The sequence below is a fragment of the Zonotrichia leucophrys genome, chromosome 20, assembly GCF_028769735.1.
Source record: "Zonotrichia leucophrys gambelii isolate GWCS_2022_RI chromosome 20, RI_Zleu_2.0, whole genome shotgun sequence".
Classification (NCBI taxonomy): domain Eukaryota; kingdom Metazoa; phylum Chordata; class Aves; order Passeriformes; family Passerellidae; genus Zonotrichia; species Zonotrichia leucophrys.
Genome location: NC_088189.1, coordinates 9,037,390 through 9,056,860, shown reverse-complemented (window position 1 = coordinate 9,056,860; position 19,471 = coordinate 9,037,390). Strand labels below are relative to the sequence as shown.

Sequence of the window (19,471 nt, the reverse complement as noted above, 5' to 3'; positions counted from 1 at the left end):
GCACGAGAGCTCTGAGCTCGGGTTTGGGAAAGCCACGCAAGATGTTTTCTTTTTTTAGCCTCCTGCTCCCTGTGAAGACATTAGGATTTGTATGGCTCTGAGTAAGTGCACCAGGAAAATCCTCCCACTGCTGTGCAGGCAGATCTGGCAGAGCTGGAGCTGTGCAGAGCAGGAAGGTGCCCAGCAGCAGAGTGGGTGAGCACAGCCCACGCTCCCAGCCAGGCTGTGCAGCACTGGGCTGCAAGGACAGGCTTCTCTTCCTGGTGCTAAGGCAAGTAGGAAACTCTTGTTCTTTTGCTAATCCCTCATCAGTTTTCCTGAGTGGCTGCATTTTCATTTGATACAGTGGGTAAATCAATTACACACTTTATCAGGTTATTCCTACAAAGCTGCTTTCCACATTCACCAAATGATTGACTAAAGCATGACTCTCTTGCCTCCAGGGAATGGTGATTAAGGAGTGACCTTATTAAGCTGTTTAATGCAGCTGAGAATTAGACAACTCTGCTCAAAGAGACAAAGTAAACTTCATTACCTTTGTTTAAAACTTCTTTTGCTTTGCCAACTTTCAGATCCATGACTACCCTGAGCATGGTCTGTGCACTTGGCTGGTAATTAGAAAACCAGGAGATTTTAAAGGGCTTCATCTATAGGAAGGAAAGACTCCTCACTGGTAGTGTTTCTGGGATCTCTCCTGCTCACAGATTCTTACAACCCTGCTGACCTCAGCAAAAATCAGTTCTCACTGCTTGAGCACAGTGCTTGACACGTTGAATCAGTGTTACTTCTATTTGCTGAACTATGGAAGGAGATCAGTAAAAACAAACAGTGCAGTAATTCCATTTTTTTTTTTACAAAATAATGCTAAACCACTTTTGCCTTGTAGTGAGACAGCACCAAGGTCTGCATATACTTATGGGTTCACTTTAGCCTTTATCTGAACCCAAGCTGCTAACTTAGTTGTAGGAGAAACACAGAATCAAGACTTCTATTCTGACCATCTGAGAGAGCCAAATGAGCAGCCCTGAAGGCATGGAATTAAATTAACCAAATGTGCCCAGACAGGCTACACCATTTCAGGGAATAAAACCCAGAGGTCAGGCCTGCAGCACCAGCAATGTTCACAGCATCTTCACATCCAGCCCTCGAGTCTGCCGAGAGAAAAACTGCCCCACATTTCTTCCAAGATCCTGCTCTCTGTAGTGAAGGAATATTGGTCCAGAGCTTCTGAGCCCCTTGGGCTGAGGAAAATGCACCTTACAACTCACTTGTCTGCTGAGTCTGCACAGACAGGACTGCAGGAGGCTGCTGTCACCACTCAGGATGGGACTCAGGGACTCTGGGCTCCCTCCACATCCAGCACTGTATTGGTTTGGACAGCAACACCCTAGAGGGGAGCAGGGCAGTCCTTCATAGATGGAATTGAATTGTTTTAAAGTTTTTTAAACACTTTGGCTTTCTTCCTGGGCTCTTAAATTAAAGAGCAATTAACTTTCAGTCTAGAAAGAGCTGATGGGTATTTCCTGGTTTGACTCGTCAAAATTTTGCCAAAATGATTAGTGAAATGAAAAATTGTCAACTCTCGAGGCAGGGCTGTCAGCCAACACTCAGCATTTATCCAGGCTCAGACTCTTTTGGCCTGTGGACAGCAGGAAATGGTACAAAATGAAGGTGTAGGAAATGAGTAGCTGGGCAAAAAGGACACTGGCACAGCAGCTCCCGTACCTTAATGCTTATAATTATTAAAAACTGCTGGTGCTGTGGGCTTAGTGGAGAGCTGACTTTTTACCTTATGGGGGAGAAAACCAAGGCTAACCATCAGGGTAGCTGGTGTTGCTGGGTTTGTTAGCCACAGGCAGAAGTTGGTGCAGCAGGTGCAGTGCTGCCAGCACGGAGGGAGTGCACACAAACCCTCCCCTGGTATGGCTGCACAACCCTCCCTCCCTTTGCTCTGGGGCTCCACAATAGCCTGGTAATGCTGCTGAGAAGATGTGAGAGCTCCAGGCTTCCCCAGTTACTAGAAAAGCCCGCAGCCTCCCTCCCTTTGATTCCCAAGCTCCTTCCCAACACTTAAAAGCTCAGATCTATTTTGTTTCTTCCGGAATTGCTAACCAAAGCTGACTCCTGAATGAATTCTGTCTCTGCTCCAGTTAGTCATCCCTCCAGGACAGATTTAGTAACTGCTCAGGGAAACCACATTGAAGCCAACAGTTCACCATGGGAAGGCAGCACCCACTCACTGTCAGCTTCATCTTTCCCTGAGCTAGAAAGCTCAAAGTGCAGCAAGCGAGCCAGAATTAGGAGCGAGCCTCCAGCCTCACCTGTTGTGTAGGAAGGTGGATAGATTGGTATGTACCTAGCCCCAAATGTGCCTGCAGGCTCAGGGAAGCTGCTGCAGACAGCAAGGACCTACAGCAGGGCTCAGCATCCCCATCTGCCAAAGCACCCCATGGGGAAATCATCCCTCCTGCATGGCTGGAGCTCCAGGCAGGGCTGCCTGTGCTCCTCCCTGCTGGAACTGCCTGAGCATCGCCTCCTGAACCCCACAGAGCTGCCAGCACATGGAGCTGCCCCTCTGCTCAAGCTGCAGAATTGGTAATGTTTTAAAACATGTGTCTGACATGTTCACTGCCCGTGTTCCTGAAAGCTTGTGCCCTCCTCCAGAACGTTGCATAACATTGGCTGAGTAGAAGTGCATAATGTTAAAACTTGTCCTGGTAAACAGCAACACCCCCAAGCAGTGCAGTGCATAAATATGAGACACAACACTGATGCTTTCAGGTAGGGACAGTTTATTTGCCCCTTTGAACAAATAAGGCAAGATATTTGAGAAAGATCAAACAAAATCTCCTGTATCAAACTGAGAGGAATGCAATAAAAGTTACTGTTCCATACATATACAAACTAAAGACCCAACACTATTATATACAAACAGCCAGATCTTACAAAACAGCATTTCAAGTCAGCAGTTTATGCCAGTGTTGCTAATTTCTTTGTTACAAAAAAAGTTAAAGCTACAAACTTCACATTTGTAAGTCTCACATGACTGACACCATCAGTATCTCTGGGTTTTAGAAGCAAAGAGAATGGTTTGTCCAGAACCCTTTCCAAATGCAGATGGGCCCAAGGAGCACATGAATGCAGCTTCTCAATTATGCAAGTTTTTTTGCTTAAAACTTTGTCAAAACATCCTTCTCTTATGGTACCAGCCTTGATCACAGCTTGGAGGACTCTGAGGAATGAACAGGTACTGTGCTCCCAGACATTCTACAAAGGGACCAAAAAGGGAAATATTTTCTCCAACAAATTGAAAATCAGTGAAGGAGAAAATAATTCCTCTGCACTACAGCTCCAAATGCAAGAAACATCATTAAGTCTCACCCACTGCAAGCATTTTAGAAAGGTTCAAAGACAGTTAAGCCATTGGACCAGTTTTAGTTATTTTGGTTCGTTTCCTATATTTTAAGACAATCACGTCAGCAAAGCAGAGTATTTCAAGAGTGCTTACATTCAGTTACAGCAGTCACAGGTTGCATATTCTGTAAATAGACACCACCTCGTGGTGTTTCACCTTAAAGTTGGGGTTTATAATGCCCTCTGATCTCCACAGTTATCTATACAGTGCAGAGGAAAAAATCCTTCCAGCAGAACAGGCTTGACCCAGGCCACACAGGCAGTGCCCAATTTGCCATGTCACACACCGCTGTGTCTGTCACACCAGAGGTGCTGGGCCAGATCCACCCAAGTGACTTATACAGGATCCAACACTGACCAGAGAACTCCCTGCTGAGCTGGAGGAGTTTCTTTGAGGCAAAGGATGCTCATGAAAATTGCTCATCATGAAGACATGGTTAGGGCAAAGCCCATTGCACAGATTGCAGATGAGCACGGCAGGAGCCCTGATGTTCCCCAGCACCTGGGGCTGTCAGACTGCTGGCTATCCCAGGATGTGCTCCTCCTGCAGCACCCTACATACACTGCTCACTGCCTTCCTTTTCCTTGGGGACAGCTGTGATCCCACTGCATCAGCAAACTGAGACAAACCCATGCAAGGAGGGTAAGGATGGCTTGGTTCCTTTCACAGCTGTGGAGCAGAACTGTGAGCAGCAGCCAAGAGCCTGCTCCAGAGGGGAAACAAGACCCTACAGAAACATGAAACAAACACATCACCTCTGTAGCAGCATTAGATTCAGGAGACACTGCTGTTGAATCATCTGGGTGATGCACCAAGGCCTAGTTCAGAAGCAGGATGTGGAAACCGTTCCCTCTATCAGAACAAAATAAACATAACATTGGTAGAAACACTTGCTTTGCCCAAACATTCCATCATATGCTAGGCACACCTAGAGCTGCACAGCTGTGCAGTCAGAGCCCAGGGGGCAGAGGCATTGCTCAGTCTCTGCCCTCAAACAGGCTTTGTTTTATTCTCCACTCTGATGTGGGCTGATTGCACCGTCCTCACAGCGATTGTACGTGCTTGGGGCATCGTGGCTGATTGAGCTGTGCTGGGCAGGGATATTAAAAAAACCCCAAAAAACAAAAACACAAGAGCATCCAGAGGAGCTGGAAGAGACTGAACCTCTTCCAGCAGGACATTGGTAATTGTCTTCTCATCCAGATCAACTCCGCCTTTGCTCCACCACCATGAATGCACATCTTTGTTAATTTAACAGTCTTCACTTTCAGTTTGACTCTCCTGATGTGCTAAACCTTGCAGAAATGTGAAGGATTGTGAAATCAAGTTTTTGTTCAAGCATCCAAAGATGTAAATTTGAAATGAAGCCTATAAAATATTTCACAAGCTGTGGAGATTTTTAAGTCCTCTTAGACACAGCTGAAGTACCTAATTCCTGAGAGAGGTTCACACAACTTCCACCCATTCAAACGCTGTTTCTTTTTCCCAGCACTCCATTCTCAGCAGGGTCTCCCTGAAGGACATTTCCAAACAGACAGACAAAGGGGTATCAGATCACTGACTGGCTTTTGGTTTTAAGTGGGTGTGGACTTTAAATTACAGAATGTAATTTCTTATGGAGGCACAACATGCTTTATCTACTCGTGTAAATTCATGAAGTACACAGAACAAGGACAAAACTGAGGTCTTGAAGAAATAATACTTGCTTAAAGCACACAGTGTAAGGCATGGGGCTTATTACAGGCTTTTTAAAAACTGAGATTTAAGTTTCTTTCAAAAGGCTGGAACAGTTTGTACTTGTTCTCACCTGCTCTCTTCAGTGACCTAAAACTCATCAGTACCTTAACAGTAGAAACAGTTAACAGCTTGAAATTGAGTCTGTGCATTCACAAAGGAAAACAAAAACAAAAAACCCACAAAAGAATCAGCTGTTACAGACAACCATCTGTATTAACTTAAACCAAAATAGACTCCTGAAAGTTCAGTTGAAAAGAGAGTGAGCCAACTTCCATTAGCCAATTTCTATCTGGTTCCTGTGGTTTAAAAACAACCCTTCTAAAAACAGTAACAGAACTCTTTTGGAATTACGTTTTAAATACATGTCTAACATTAAAACATACAATCAGGATTTTCCACGTGACGGCATTCCTGAGTTCACAAAAGGTGCTATGGAAAAATAAACGAGCAGAAGTATTGCCCTCTATTTTGCTAGCATATTTCAATAGAAATCAATCTGTTCAGTAGTCATAAAAGCAAGGGGCTGATTGTTGGAGGGTGGGGGAAGGTTCCCCCCGTGGCTCAGAAGTTCTGCTGCCGCCGCTTCTTGGCCTCAATGGCGTCGAGGATGGGCTGGCGCTTGGACTGGTACTTCTGGCGAATCTCCTCGATCTCCTGCTCCATCATGGGGTCCAGGGCAGAGAGCCTCTTCTGCAGCTCATCCACGCTCCAAGTCTTCAGCTAGCAGGGAGACACAAGAGGAACAGACACATAAATCAGAACAACTATCACCTGCACGCCTGCAGGGATCCTGCTGCTCCTTGGATGGCCACAGAGCATCTTCCAGCAGGGAAAGGCACCCAGAGCTCTGCTCCAGGCTGCTGCCCTCAGTGAGAGAGTTGTGAGCCCCAGGATACTGCTGCTGCTCATTTCACAGGTACATTACATGCTCTGGTTGCTGGCAGTGTGAGCACACAACCAACCAGTGAAATGTTTCCCCCATGGAGTTGCTTTTCTAATGCTTTGTTTTGCAGGCTTAGGACAGAAATGCTGCACTGAGAAGGAAGGTAAGCAAAGTTCTCTTCTCCTCCCCTTTCTTTGCAACTAAAGCTCCTTATGCTAAATGACTAATGGAGACATAGGGAACAGGAAGAAAATAATATCCTTGACAAAAGATACATGTGAAAAAAAAAGGCAATTATGTACAATGAAGCTGAATCTCAGTCAGTTATAGTGAAGAATTCAGACTCTGCTACACCAGAAATCCCAGAGCACAAACACACACCAGGTCACTTTGGGTCAGCCTTGTACTGATAAAATATGCAAGTACAATTTGTATTTTCCTGTACATGTGAAGAAGTCAGGCTCATCTGGACAAACTCCCTCTCCCTGAATTCTCTCTCTCTGCCTGACCCTTGTTTAATTGGCTGTCTTTTGCTTTGTGGCAATTTGCTAAGAACTGGCACAGGAAAGTTTTGCTTTGTGATTACAGATGCCAAGCGTGGCCTGGGATAGTCTAAACTGTCCACAGCTACAGCCTTTATGTAATGTTATAATATTAAACTGGTGCAACAGACAGGTTTTTAGTATAATGTTAAAAATATGGACACTGGAAATGTTTCAGATGTTTACTTAAGCATCAGTCCTCTCCCCATCCAAGACCAAATGATCACAGGAGAAACTGTTTTACAGGCACTCCAGCAGGACAGAAATGACTGTGCAGCACCTGCTATCACTAAGCACCTGCTGTGGATGCTAAGAATATGCAAAATAATGTGGGTTCTTTCTTGTGCACAAAAACTGTCAATTTTTTTTTGTTGTTTTCAACAAATGTCATAATTAAGTGACTTATCTTTATTTTCCTTCAAGTGGGGCTGTCCTAGTTTAGCTGTTAATTAATCAGCTGTCATGATTTTTCTTCAAGCCATTTCTGAACCAAAACATGAAGTGAAATGTTTGCTGCCTTCTATAAGGCAACAAATGAATGTTTAATGGCAGTTTGCATCACTCCTTAAAACTGAGATATGGAACTCCTGATGCCTTTTCCTGAGGTGAAAGAGATACCAGTCCCTAAATCACAAAGTCACCTGCTACTTAATTTCTCACAATGTCTTTTGAAGTTCTTTAGCATATTCTGCTAAATAACTTCATATTCTGCTGTTTCAAGATGACAAATCCATTTTAATAATCCAGGCACACATGAAACAACCTTTCTGCCCAGGGTATACAGTATTTCAGCCTTTCCAATCAGGCAACTGTTCATTAGAAAGACAAAGCACTTCCTCCACAAAGATATATATTATTTATACACATTAATGCAACTTTAACAGGCAGCAGTTTAAGTTGATGCATGGCACCAGTTGCCTTTTCACACTAATTTATTAAGGAGCAGGTAATTATTCAACATTCCACTTCCTCACAGTCCAGGGAATTGAAAAGTCAAATAAAAATGCAAACCAGAAGAAAATATTAATACAAGTACTGAATACATATACTGAGCAGCTACACCTCTCCCAGTGTTGGACTGCCTATAGAGAGTATTGGAACAAATCTAAACCACCTTGCTCAAGGTGTAAGCCAACTGTTAGATGTGAGAAATTGCCCTAGGGCTGCAATCTTCCAGAGATGCCCTTTGAGCCTTCTCTGCCATCCTCCTGAAGTGCCTGGGTGCTGCTCAGAGCCAGAAACAAAGTGCATGAGCTGGCAAAGCAGATGTACAGCGATGGGCTCTCCAGGACACATGGCTGTAAGAAAACACTGCCCTACAGCTGTCCTTGAGCAGGAGGAGCATCAGGGACATCCTCCAGTGACACACCAAGCCTTCCTGCAAAGTGTAAGAGCTGCTTGCCAAGGGACACCACAGCTTTGACAATTCAGGGACTGTGCTTGCCAGGACAGATGGCTGAACAGTGTGGAAGATGCTGGAGCACAGCTAAGTCTGGAGTGGGCAAAGCCCACAGATTTATGTGAGTATGAGCCAACTGGAAGTGAGTTACCTGCATGATGCAGAGCACAGCAGAGCTCACAGAGCTGATCATGGGTTAAACACGACAGGGAGGCTGGGGAAGGAAGGGAGGTGTAGGAGTGTTGGGGGTAGGATGGTGGGGGTGGATGGAGATGAGAGATCTCTGCAGCCAGGGCTGGAATCTGGGGTTTATTGCAAAGGGCCTGGGGGCAGGGCCCTGCTGGGAGCTGCCAAACACAGCTCAGAGCAGGCCCGAGAGAGGAGAGGGGGAGAGAGGATGAGAGGGTGAGAGAGTAAAAGGGTGAGAGAGTAAAAGGAGCGAGGTTCCTGTTATAATACAATAAATCTTCTTCTGTGTTGAATATTCTAATTCTCACTAACGAATCTAATACAAGACACAAATCCTACAGCATTTACATACAGCCTATGAGAATCATTACATTACCATACTGTGTTACATTTGAAACCCTAAAAACTCCTCTTTGGGCCCCTTCTGCCAAGCTGGTAGGGTCTGCTCTGACCCTTGGGACTGTCTGCAAGCAGAGGGTGTTGTTTCATCAAAAGGGGATTACCTTCAGCTGGCCACACCATTTTTATCCAGTTGTTCAGTAACTGAGGTATCTCAAAGCTTGCTTTCATTTCAGTCTCACTTATAGTTTCTATATTCTCAAAATCTTTTGCCAGACAATCATATTTATAAGGCTTTCCTGTTTCATCTTCCCCAACAGGGAGGCAAGTCCATGTGCCCAGGAACCTGGGAGCACAGGAACACCCTGTCAGCGAGCATGAACAACTCACAGTTTTCATCTGGAACAATGGCACACTGTCTGTGAATGTCACACTGCTCGTGGAAGGGGTGGAGGAGCCAAAGGGCAGCACTGGTGCAGGAGGTGACTGCTCAGCCCAGATGAGCTGATGGGACACTGGCAGGTCCCCAGTGAGAGCCACCCAGAGCAGGGGACACCCAGCCCTCTGCTCCTGCTGTGGCAGCAACAGCCCGGGGACCTGGCCTGGGCAATCACTCAGCCTGTCCTTCCACTCACACACAGCTTCAGAAGGGAAAAAAACCCAACAAACTGTTCAAAATGTGATGGCCTCCATTCCACTTTGCTGCCTGGCATTGCACTGTAAGGCAATGGCACAGAAATGAAGTTTCAGACTCCAGTGTATCTGTTTCTGCACTCCTGGGACAATGACATTATTCTCTTAGAGAAACGCCAGGAGCAAAATAAGACAAGAAGGACAAGGACAGCATCTCATGACAGACAGTTACTCAGGGTAAAGTGTCAGCACTGAGCAGCTGCAATTAGAGCTGGTTTTAGCCACGGGCTCAGTCCCATTCCTCTCCTCACTTCTCAGCATTTCCTCTGCTCTAAGAAGCCCAACTGTCTCTGTAAAGCTATCTATTTTTGTCCATGCTGATCAAATACCTAAGACAAACTTCTAAAGGAAGGAATCTCATTTCAAATGTAAAGCTGGATAAAAAATACTTGTTCTAAGGTTGGCCAAACAAATCTATCAAAATGGTGAGGAGGCAGCACATGAAACTCTTCCAGCAAGCCTGTATGTTGAGAAAGCTAATTTTTAACCGTTTGATTAACAGTTGAATTTTTACTTGAGGTTTTGAGAATGATCTTAACTCTGTAAAAATGCCCAACTGAAGACATATGCCAGAGGTGGAAGTGCTCATCTGAAAGCCTCTCACCCACAGCTGTTGGACGCTGTTTGTTTTCTTCAGACACCACTGACAGCAACATCTTGTTTTAACATGCTGATGATTCCTACTGTATAATTCAGAAGGACATACATAATTATATCCTTTGGAAGGACATAACCTCCAGCCTTTCCATGCCTATGCAGTGGTAATGGACAACTCAGGAACAGATAATTTGAAATACAATTTCTTCCTCAAGGAGAAGGTCTGTAAGCTATTCATGACATTCCTTTGTCAGCATTTCTGACAGATTTGCAGACAACTACCCCACTGAATAATGTTCAACTCAGCAAACTGCTTCTGAGTTGCAGTTCTTTCAAATCAGCATTTTAAAAACAGGGCGGGGGGGGGGAAACCCCACTTGCATTTCTTACAGTCAGGTAAAGTGTCACAGCAACATGATATTGCACTGAATGTAAATGAGCCCAAGCAGCAAAAGGAGAATATTCTAAGCTCTCTGCAGACACAGCCACAGGTTTGGCATTCAAGGGCACCATGGTCTGAACTTTTTATACCTGCTGTTCTGTCCCAAACAGGACACAGCCCAAAACCGTGCCACCATGCCAGATTTCTGTTTCACATAAAACAAAACAAAAAAATCTGTTGTAAAACACAAAGCTTAGAGAATTAACTCAGTCTCTGCCCTGTCCCCATGAAAACTAAACAAAAACCCCAAAAATGGTGAAAACTTTTTGAATTAGAAGCTGATGCAAAGAATTTATGCCAGTCCTTTTAGTACCCACAGCCCTCAGAGCAAGGAGCAGCCGTGCTGGTTTGCTACAGCTGGTTTGTCTGCAGCTTGCCCAGTTTGGGGCTTGGCACATCCTCAAGGAGCCCTTGAGCAGCACAAGGTCAGCACTGCCTGGACCAGCCTGCACTGCTGACATAAATACAGCTGTCCAGTGACCCCTGAGCCACCCCAGCAATCATTCTTGTCTGCTCCTCTGGCAAAACCACTGCCAGCCAAATCTCCTTGCTGCGTGAATTACGAGCACCAAGCAGAAATGAGCGGCTTCCCAGCAGCTTTCACACATTTCTCTCCCAACAAAGAGTTTGGCCAAGCTCTAGCTCACTGACTGAACAGGAATCAAACAATATTATCTTGGGGCAAGTGGAAAACATGTTCCTCCTGAAACTGTCTTTTTACTCACTGACACTGAATTTGACCCCTGCATTTAGCACAAAGCCTTTTCTTTGCATGTCTGCAAGGTTTCAAGCTATCTGGGCTTTGCTTTTAAATACTGTCTTTGAAATCCTGAGGCTTGTGCCAAACAGAACCCTCCATCCCCTGGGTGGATGCAGTTTTTCTACCATCACTTTTCAAATGTGCAGATGGACCCTGACTTCTGGAGCTAAAATTGGAGTAAGTATGACACTGGTGAGATGAAGTTACTTTCCTCCTGCTGAAAGCATTTGAACAGTTCTTCAAAAAGAGAATATTTTCAAGCCTTGGTACTACAACCAATCCTACAAATAAAACTGGGAAGTTGCTCTTCCTTAGCCCTCTAGACATATTCCTCTACCATCATTCCTGTGAGTTTGAACACTTGTCTTCCACATGCCCAGGGTGTTTTCCAAGTTTCCTCCCACTGTTACCAAGAGCCTGTGGCTTTTTAGAAAGAAAACACCCAGCTGTAGCAATTGCTCTGCCTGCCTTTCACCCAGAGATTCCAGGTGGCATTTACTGCTCAACATTAACTTGATGTCAAACTTTTAAGTTTTATATAGCCTTTAGAAAAACTGGCTTTGGCAATTATCACTTCATAAGGGGCAGTGGGAGTTTGAAGACTAAAATACAGAAGTAATAAAATTGCAGCTTCCCACGCTACACAGGGAAATAAATTCTTAGTAGAAAAGATACAAGCTAGATGGGAGCCAAGGAAAAACAAATTAATTGTCTATTTAGCACAGCTTTTATTGTTATAGTTTCCTTTTAAGCCTAGTTTTATGCTGCAATCTAACAGCTCTTGACTGCACACCCAGTGATCAAAGCCCCCCATAAAACTCATCAATCCCATCAGCAGGGAGCACAACCCATCAATTTTTTGTGTGTATTTAGACAGGCAAATTCTAAGTGTGGCTTGAGAAGGGGTTTTACCCAAATCAAGTTACCCAAGCTACGCTAAACATTAAATGCCAAACAGGAATTTGCTGTTAGAGATAATGCAAAGCATTTCCACAGTAATACAGCAGCAACAGTCTGCTTTGGAAAAACAAAACCAGAATAACCAACTGGGACTGCAATGGTGTGGAAACCCCTCAGGGAAGGCTGTTGATGATCACACTCGACAGCAGAAGTGGCTACATGTGAGACAAGCATAAAACAATTCCTACAAGTTCAATTAAATGTTCAGGTGTCCTTTAGGAAGGGAGGCTCTTCACAGAAGAGAACAATTCAACTCTTGCTCCACTTGACCTTGGCTATCACCAAGGCTATCAAGATGCTTCCCTGCTGATAACACCAAGGGCACACTGACATTCCTTCTCCAGAACCTTGCAGATCAGTTTGATGTGAATTCACCTCAACTCCTGAACTTTTCTGCTGCCACCTCCTCGAGCAGAGTTTTATTTTTGGGAGGAGCTCTCCCATCCCAGCCACTGTTTGCAGCAGCCACCTTGGGGCAGAGCTCAGGCTGCAGCTGCAGGACTGCAGTGGTGCTACAGGCATTCATCAGTGGGAGCTCTGACAAGTGTAAGAGCTGAGATTATCCAGGAATTAGCTTCCTGTAACTTGAAAGACTGGTTAAACAAGGTATCCATTAAATGCTCGCATCAAATATACTCTGAGGACACAGATTACTCAAAAGTACTATGCACTTTTTTTAAACCAGAAAAAAAAAGTCCTCAATTTCTCCAGCCAAAATTAAATTGTAGTAAGGTAATTTCTCAGGCTCAGCAGTGCTCCAGACTTTAGATCTTGAAGATGGTGATATAAATTGGTGTTGGAATAGCATGCCATTTTTCTCCCATAGCATTTTTCCTGAAATGCTGCCTCAATATCACTTGGCATACTTTCAATCACTGCTCTAAAAATTAAGTGCCTCGTTCTCGTTTACGTTTCCAGCACGAGAAAGCTTTGATGTAATGTATGAGCAGGCATTAACTATTTATTCACTTTAAGCTGTCAAATGCAAAGGACACAAGGACCTAGTGGCACTTTCTGACCATTTCTCCTCATCCATCAGGTCCCTACGACTTCACAGATCTGTCAAGCAGCCATGCTACAGAGGGGCTGCAGTAAATCAGAACGAGCCCTTGTGCCTACACAAGCACTAATTATCTTGCTTTTCCTCCCTTTTAGCATCAGCATGTCAGTGAAGTTTCTCACTGTTATGAAAGCAGTGGATGAAATGCACTCATTGCGGGATTTCATGCAAGATTAAAAATGAAGATATTAATCTTTCAAAAGATTTGAAAAATAAGTCTCAGCAGCACAAGCTTCTGCTTTTAAAGCACCTTAATTATTTAGGCAATATACTGGCAAAACACATCATGGGCTGCAGCATCCAGCACCAGCCAAAAGAGCACTGCAGCTACAATGCCCAAAGATGGAGAGATCACAGCAGGAGCTGTGATCAGTGCACACCTGGATACTCTTCTCAGGCCCCCTCACCTGAGCAGCAGGTGGCTTTCCACAAACAAACACCACTTCCAATGAGATCATAGGAGACCCAGAGGTCAAGGAAGCTTCAGCCAGTTAAATATTTAACTGCAAACACAGCATCACTTTTGTGGAAGAAAAGATGGACACTACCACACACTCAGCTTTTGATCCCCAGCTGAATTGGGAAAGTGCATCTTAACAAAGAGTTATATCAGAGGGGACCCAGGAGCTCTCAAGAGAAGTGTTTGGGATGGCTCTACCTCACTTGTATGGATGTGGAGCTACTGAAAGTGAAGCACCTTATTGCTATGATACCAGTAAGGATCCCAGGTAATTTTCCATGTAGCTCTGCTTACTTGATTAACATAAAGGCTCATGACACCAGACCATGGTATCTGTACTACCCATGCAGAATTCCTGGAGGGCCGTGTGTGCTATCCTTCTTGCTCTTCTCTAGCAAGAACTGCCACAGCTTTGCTACTGCACTATACCTTATTTCAGGCTACATTTACACCCAGAATGTTTGATCCTGCTGGTTCAGCAAGCACCTTTCTCAATCCCACCTTGAGCAGCCCATTCCTGTGGCTGCTCTGGAGGAGACTCACACAGCCTGGACACACAACTGCTCCTCACCAGCTCAGAGGCACCTCTGCCTTCCCACCCTCCCCACACTTTGGACATTTTCCCCTATTCCTCAAAAGCCTTTAGGAACCAGAGAACAGCTTTACTGTTGGCAAGTGTCCCCTATTGCAGGGCAATGTGTATTTTATTTGCTATCTGTCAGAGGTGTGGCAGCTATCTTGTGTTCATTGGGCAGTTTTCCTTATCTCTTCCACATACCAATCCTCCCTCCAGGAGATCTCTTCTGTTCACGGGCCATTAATTATTAATTATCTTCTGTTCATGGGCCATTGAGTCTCCCTCCATGGCTGATAAAATTCCATCATCCCACGGGGAGATGCTCTGCCCAGGGGAGGAGCAAAGCATTCCTGCCTGGATACAATCTGAGATTTTGGCACAGCACGGCTTCTCCACGGGACTCCCCAGAGGAACAGCAGCTGCTTCTTCCAATGGATCTTCAGAGGAAGAATCCATCCTTCTCTACAGGATCCCTGCTCCTACAGAACCACCCCTGACCCTGCAGGAGGGCTGAGCCACAATTCCAATGGGACTGCCACCAACACCCTGACCCACAGGGTGTCAGGTTGGGTTCTGACTCTGGCAGTGCTGTTTTGATTTACTGCATTGTTTATTTTATTTTTTTATTTTCCTCCCTAATAAAGAACTATTATTCCTGGAAAAAAATATGGGAGCAGGAATAAGAGGAATGAGAGCCCCTTAGTTTCAAATTTATAATAATTCAGAGGGAGGGGTTTTACATTCTCCATTTCAGGGGATGCTCCTGCCTTCCTCAGCACACACCTGTCTTTCCAAACCAAGACAGCAAGGTATCAGGAAACTCCTAATTTCAGAGGATCACAGCAAACATCCCGCTCCCCCTGGCTACCCTGACAGAATCCACAGCCTGGATCAGCAGCACTGGCATCCCTGGGCTGCTCCCAGCCAAGAACTTCACTTCACTCATCCCTGCTGTCATCCTTACAAGGCTCAGGTTTGGAAGCCCAACCATAGAATTCTGCAAGCTGTTACACCCTCAGCATTGTCCTGAGGTATTAAGGAAAAAAACCCATCCAAAGGTCTACTTGCAGATATGAGTGCTGAGTGATCATTAAAAAAATAAGCTTTTTTTTTAAAAAAAAAAGAGCAATTCATTTTAATCTTCTAAACTCCAAGATTAAATTTCCTATTTTAGCCTTAGTGTCAATTATGAGTGTGAATAGCCCCATTGACTTCCAAAATCATCCCAAGTCCTGTGCACAGTCAGTGTAAACAAAGGGGATGACAAATGGTCATGGCAGTGTTATTCTGCAGTATTGAACTTCAAGAAGTCCAAACCTTGAAACTCTTTAGCAGTTTAGAAAGTGGCTGACTAATCCTATAACCACAAAGACAAGTTATCTCACTGCTATTCTTTTTTTCAGTAACTGAATTACAAACCAAGCTAAAAGGTCAGCCTGTCTGGACAAGCAAGCAAGGGAAAAAAAAGAAAAAAAAGAAGTAAAAAACGAGCACCATTTGGTTTTAAAAAGCACTTGCTTGCCAGAGGTTTGATTAAATAGAAACAGCAGGGTTTTTTTCCTTCTCTAAGTGATTATGATTTAATTTTCTTAAGTAAGAGTACAAAAATACCTCTGAACATGCTAAAATAAATCATGTCATTAGGCCATGAGGATCTGGCTAGCTGCACAACTCAGCTATAAATTACAGAGCTGACCAATGTGGGCTTTTTCTCCTTTTTTTTTTTTTTTTTTTAAGAAGAGCAATCGGTCAGAAAATGCTGATTCCTTTAAATCGAACAAAAATTTTTTACAAATCAAAAAAAAAATTTATAAATTCAGAAAAACTGGAATCCTTATTGGCATTCATAGCAATAAGGTGCTTCACTTTAACAAAGTTCTTCTAGGAAGGGTACATATGTCCATAAAGGAGCTCCCTTCCAATTCCAGGTGCCCTTCATCCTACTCTCCCTTGTCCTGAAGGATTAACAATTAAATTCTTCATTCAGGATCACCTATCCTGAATAAAGCAGAAGAACTGAAGAATTAAGAATACCTGAACTCAGAGTGATTAATTCATACAATATTTCTCAGTATGAAATACAAATGTAACTGAAGTGGTAACCAATTAATTAAGACCAAATCAGTACTTGAATACAGCCTTTATTAATGATGTGGAGTAAGAAGCATCATTAACATATCTGAAGACTTCACACACTCAAATCTGCAAGGCAGATTTTTAAACCTTTTCACTTTTAAGTGAAAGCTTAAAACACACTGTTCCAATTTCAAAGGCTTCAGACTACATCATCCATGGCAAGCAGCCATTATAGCTTTAAATAACTTGGGCCTACTTATCTTAAGAGTATTAAACTTTATTCAACAAACATTTCTAAGTCTTAGTCTCCCATTTTAGTTCCAGCTCCAGGAGAGCTGCTGAAAGGGGTTTGCTTTCAGGAAGACTCCACATTGTCTACCCAAAAGTGAGGCTTATTTACAAAACCCTGGTCCAATGCTGCTCTGCCTCCCCTGTTTCACTCAGGGAAAGGAGGAAACAGCTGCAACTTGAAGGCAAAGAAGACAGGAAGGAGAATTAAAAGCTTTCTGAGGAAAGACTGAATTACAGAGATTCCCAGGGCATTCTGGAAAAATAAATAGCTACATGTCCATGCAGTTGTCTTTAAAACCACGGGCATCTGTTTAAAAGGCAAATATTTTTTGGGACAGTCCTCAAGTGAACCATCTCCATAAAATCTGTCTTGAATTAACCACAATTCACTATGAAAGGTTTCCCCAGGTGTTCACTTTTACTTGTGTGTCCATTTATAACAATCCTGCATGATGGCAGGACACAAAACAAGAAGGAATTAAACATTCCTGAATAATATTCCTTTCAGACCATATCAGTCTATGTGTATTAAGCTGCTCTTTCTCCCTCTTCCTGAAGGTGAAGGCTTTGATTATGAATCATAAAATGGTTTGGGTGGGAAGGGACCTGAAAGCCCATCCAGTGCCACCCTGCCATGGCAGGGACACTTCCACTGTCCCAGGGGGCTCTGAGCCTTGTCCAGCCTGGCCTTGGGCACTGCCAGGGATCCAGGGGCAGCCCCAGCTGCTCTGGCACTCTGTGCCAGGGCCTTACACCCTCCCAGGGAAGGATTTCACCCCAATACCTGATCCAAGACACCCCAAGGTTACACACACACATTGCAATAAGCAATGCCTCGATGTTCCTGCAGGTTTTAAAGTCACACAAGAGAGGCTGCACAAGGTCAAATGCACCAGGTCCAGCAGTCAGAGCAGAGGGAACTTTGCTCTCACCATTTCAGGCACTGTTCCAGATGAGACCCTGCCCACTGGAAGTGCTCACAGAGGTCTGATGGAAGCTTCATCCCCTGACTTTTGCAGATGGTCCAGACTCCATCCCCCAAAGGCAACCCAGAGCAGCTATAATAAACTCTCCATGCAAAGAGTCTCCAAAAGGAGCCTTTTTGGTACAGATGAGAAAAACCTGGACAAGCCTGTCTTTTTAAGCTACATTACCCTTTGCAAACATTTGCACTGACAGCTGAGCTGGAAGAAGATTTCAGAAGCATTTCAAATAGATCTTGTTTCAGCAGCAGTGTTCTTTCTCTAAGGGAGATGCTGTGCCAAGAACACATCCAGCCCTGAAAACAGATCTCAAGGCACAACAAGGCTCAAACAGGTTTTCTAAAGAATTCAGTGTGGTCAGAGAGCATTTTTCCAGCATCACACCTTCAGCTACCAATTCCTCTCCCCTTTCTCCCAAAGCAGAAATGCATTTTGCAGTCTGACCTTAACCATGCAGCAGCAGTGGAACAAACCCAATAATCACAGGCCCAGGATGAAATTCTTTTAGTTACTTAGCTCATCTGCAAAACTTTCAGTCAATGTCTTAGCAGATTAAATCTACAGTAGGCAAGGGGCCTCCAAGATAGTCCAGGACATTGAATTTACAAGTCTGAGTACTCTGATACGAAGTCGATTTCAGGTTACATTATTTCAGTCTCCATTAAGGGCTATGACCTAAGCAACAAACTACAGCAACTCATTTTACTTCCCACTCACTGCAGGTTTCATCTAAAAGCCTCATGTCACAGAAGGCCTGCTATATACAAAAATATAGCAAAAAATGAAAATTTGACAGCAAGTTGTGGCAGTAAGTGCTTTGCAATCAATGTCAGTTTGCACCAAACTGAAAGCAGGTGGTGAGCAATGACCCTGTTACCAAATGGGAGAGAGCAGGAATCTATTCTCTTCCCCAGCAGAGACAAGAGTCATGTCTCTGAAGTACCTTTTTCAATTTTAAATATTGCTAACAAAGTTTTAAAACAAATGTGGTATATTCTTCTTTTGTTGTTCTTGTTGCTATAAAGGGAATTTGGAAAGGTTTATGAAACCTACGTACACAGAACTTGCTGTGAATCACACTGGCCACAAATCCAATGAGGTTTGCAGTGAGGTTCAGAGTGTCTTCCTCATGCAAATGTTACAGAACATTCAAGACTACTTAAACAATAAAAGAGAGAAGAAAGCTGCTCCTGGGCTTATTTTTAAAAAGATTGTTTGACTACAAGGTGACAGAATGAACCATTTGTCCTTAATAAAGATGTCACAAGTTAAAAGTATTTCCTGAGAAGAACATACTAAATATGCTGGAAAGGTAATGCTTAAAAGAGAAATAAACAATTAACAGAGCTTTAAAAATTCTTGGCAGATGGCTGAAGAGAAAAAAAAAAGGAAATCCATTCAAGGAATGTCAGTGTTATGAATCAAGACAGGTGACATTTAAAACCAATGAATAAAACATCAGGAAAACCTGTCTCTTTTTATAAATCATACTTCACAGTGGAACTACATCTAAGCAATACACTTCAAGATCCTCCTCAATAAACAGGAGATACCATGGGGGTACAATTCAGGTTTGAAAGTTAATAATTGTCTATCCTGGACTGCCTCCTCTTGTCAGAAAAACAGTCCTTTTATTCCAGTTTGTTTCCCTCCCTCCCACAAAAAGGAAAAAAATAGTAGCCTTAATGCTCTCCCACAGAAAGAAATCTTTATTTTAGATGCAGCACAGCAGAAACAAGCAGCTCAAGTTTTCTTGCTTCCCAAGCAGGAACCTGCCCTAGTTCCACAGAGCCTGGACAGAGATATCCATCAGCCATCCCAGATCTGGCTTTATCTCTCAAACTGATGGATGCCCCAGCAAATAAGTTCACTTTATGTTCAAAGTAAGACTATTGGAAAAAGTCAGTGTCTGAGAAGTAATTTTTATTCCAGTCACCACTGGGAAAAAGGAGAGTTCATGATAGATGAAGGGAAGAAACACTTGGACAGAGAAATCCCTAAAGATTCACTCAAAGTGTTTGGTTTAGTCTTCAAAAAATGTTATTGAAAAATGCTCTACTTTAACCAA

General features: G+C 43.7%; 1 protein-coding gene across 2 annotated transcripts in view; it reads right to left on the bottom strand.

The window, feature by feature from the left end:
• Positions 1-5,348: 5,348 nt before the first annotated feature.
• The window catches only part of STK4 (serine/threonine kinase 4), a 46,202-nt gene continuing 32,079 nt past the window's right edge, over positions 5,349-19,471 (bottom strand). The window contains exon 11 of one of the 2 annotated variants that reach the window (XM_064729842.1): positions 5,349-5,872. In XM_064729842.1, coding sequence (XP_064585912.1) covers positions 5,714-5,872 — 159 coding nt within the window. In that variant the 3' untranslated portion in view covers positions 5,349-5,713. The remainder of the gene's footprint in view (positions 5,873-19,471) is intronic. The other variant, XM_064729843.1, reaches the window with a different exon arrangement.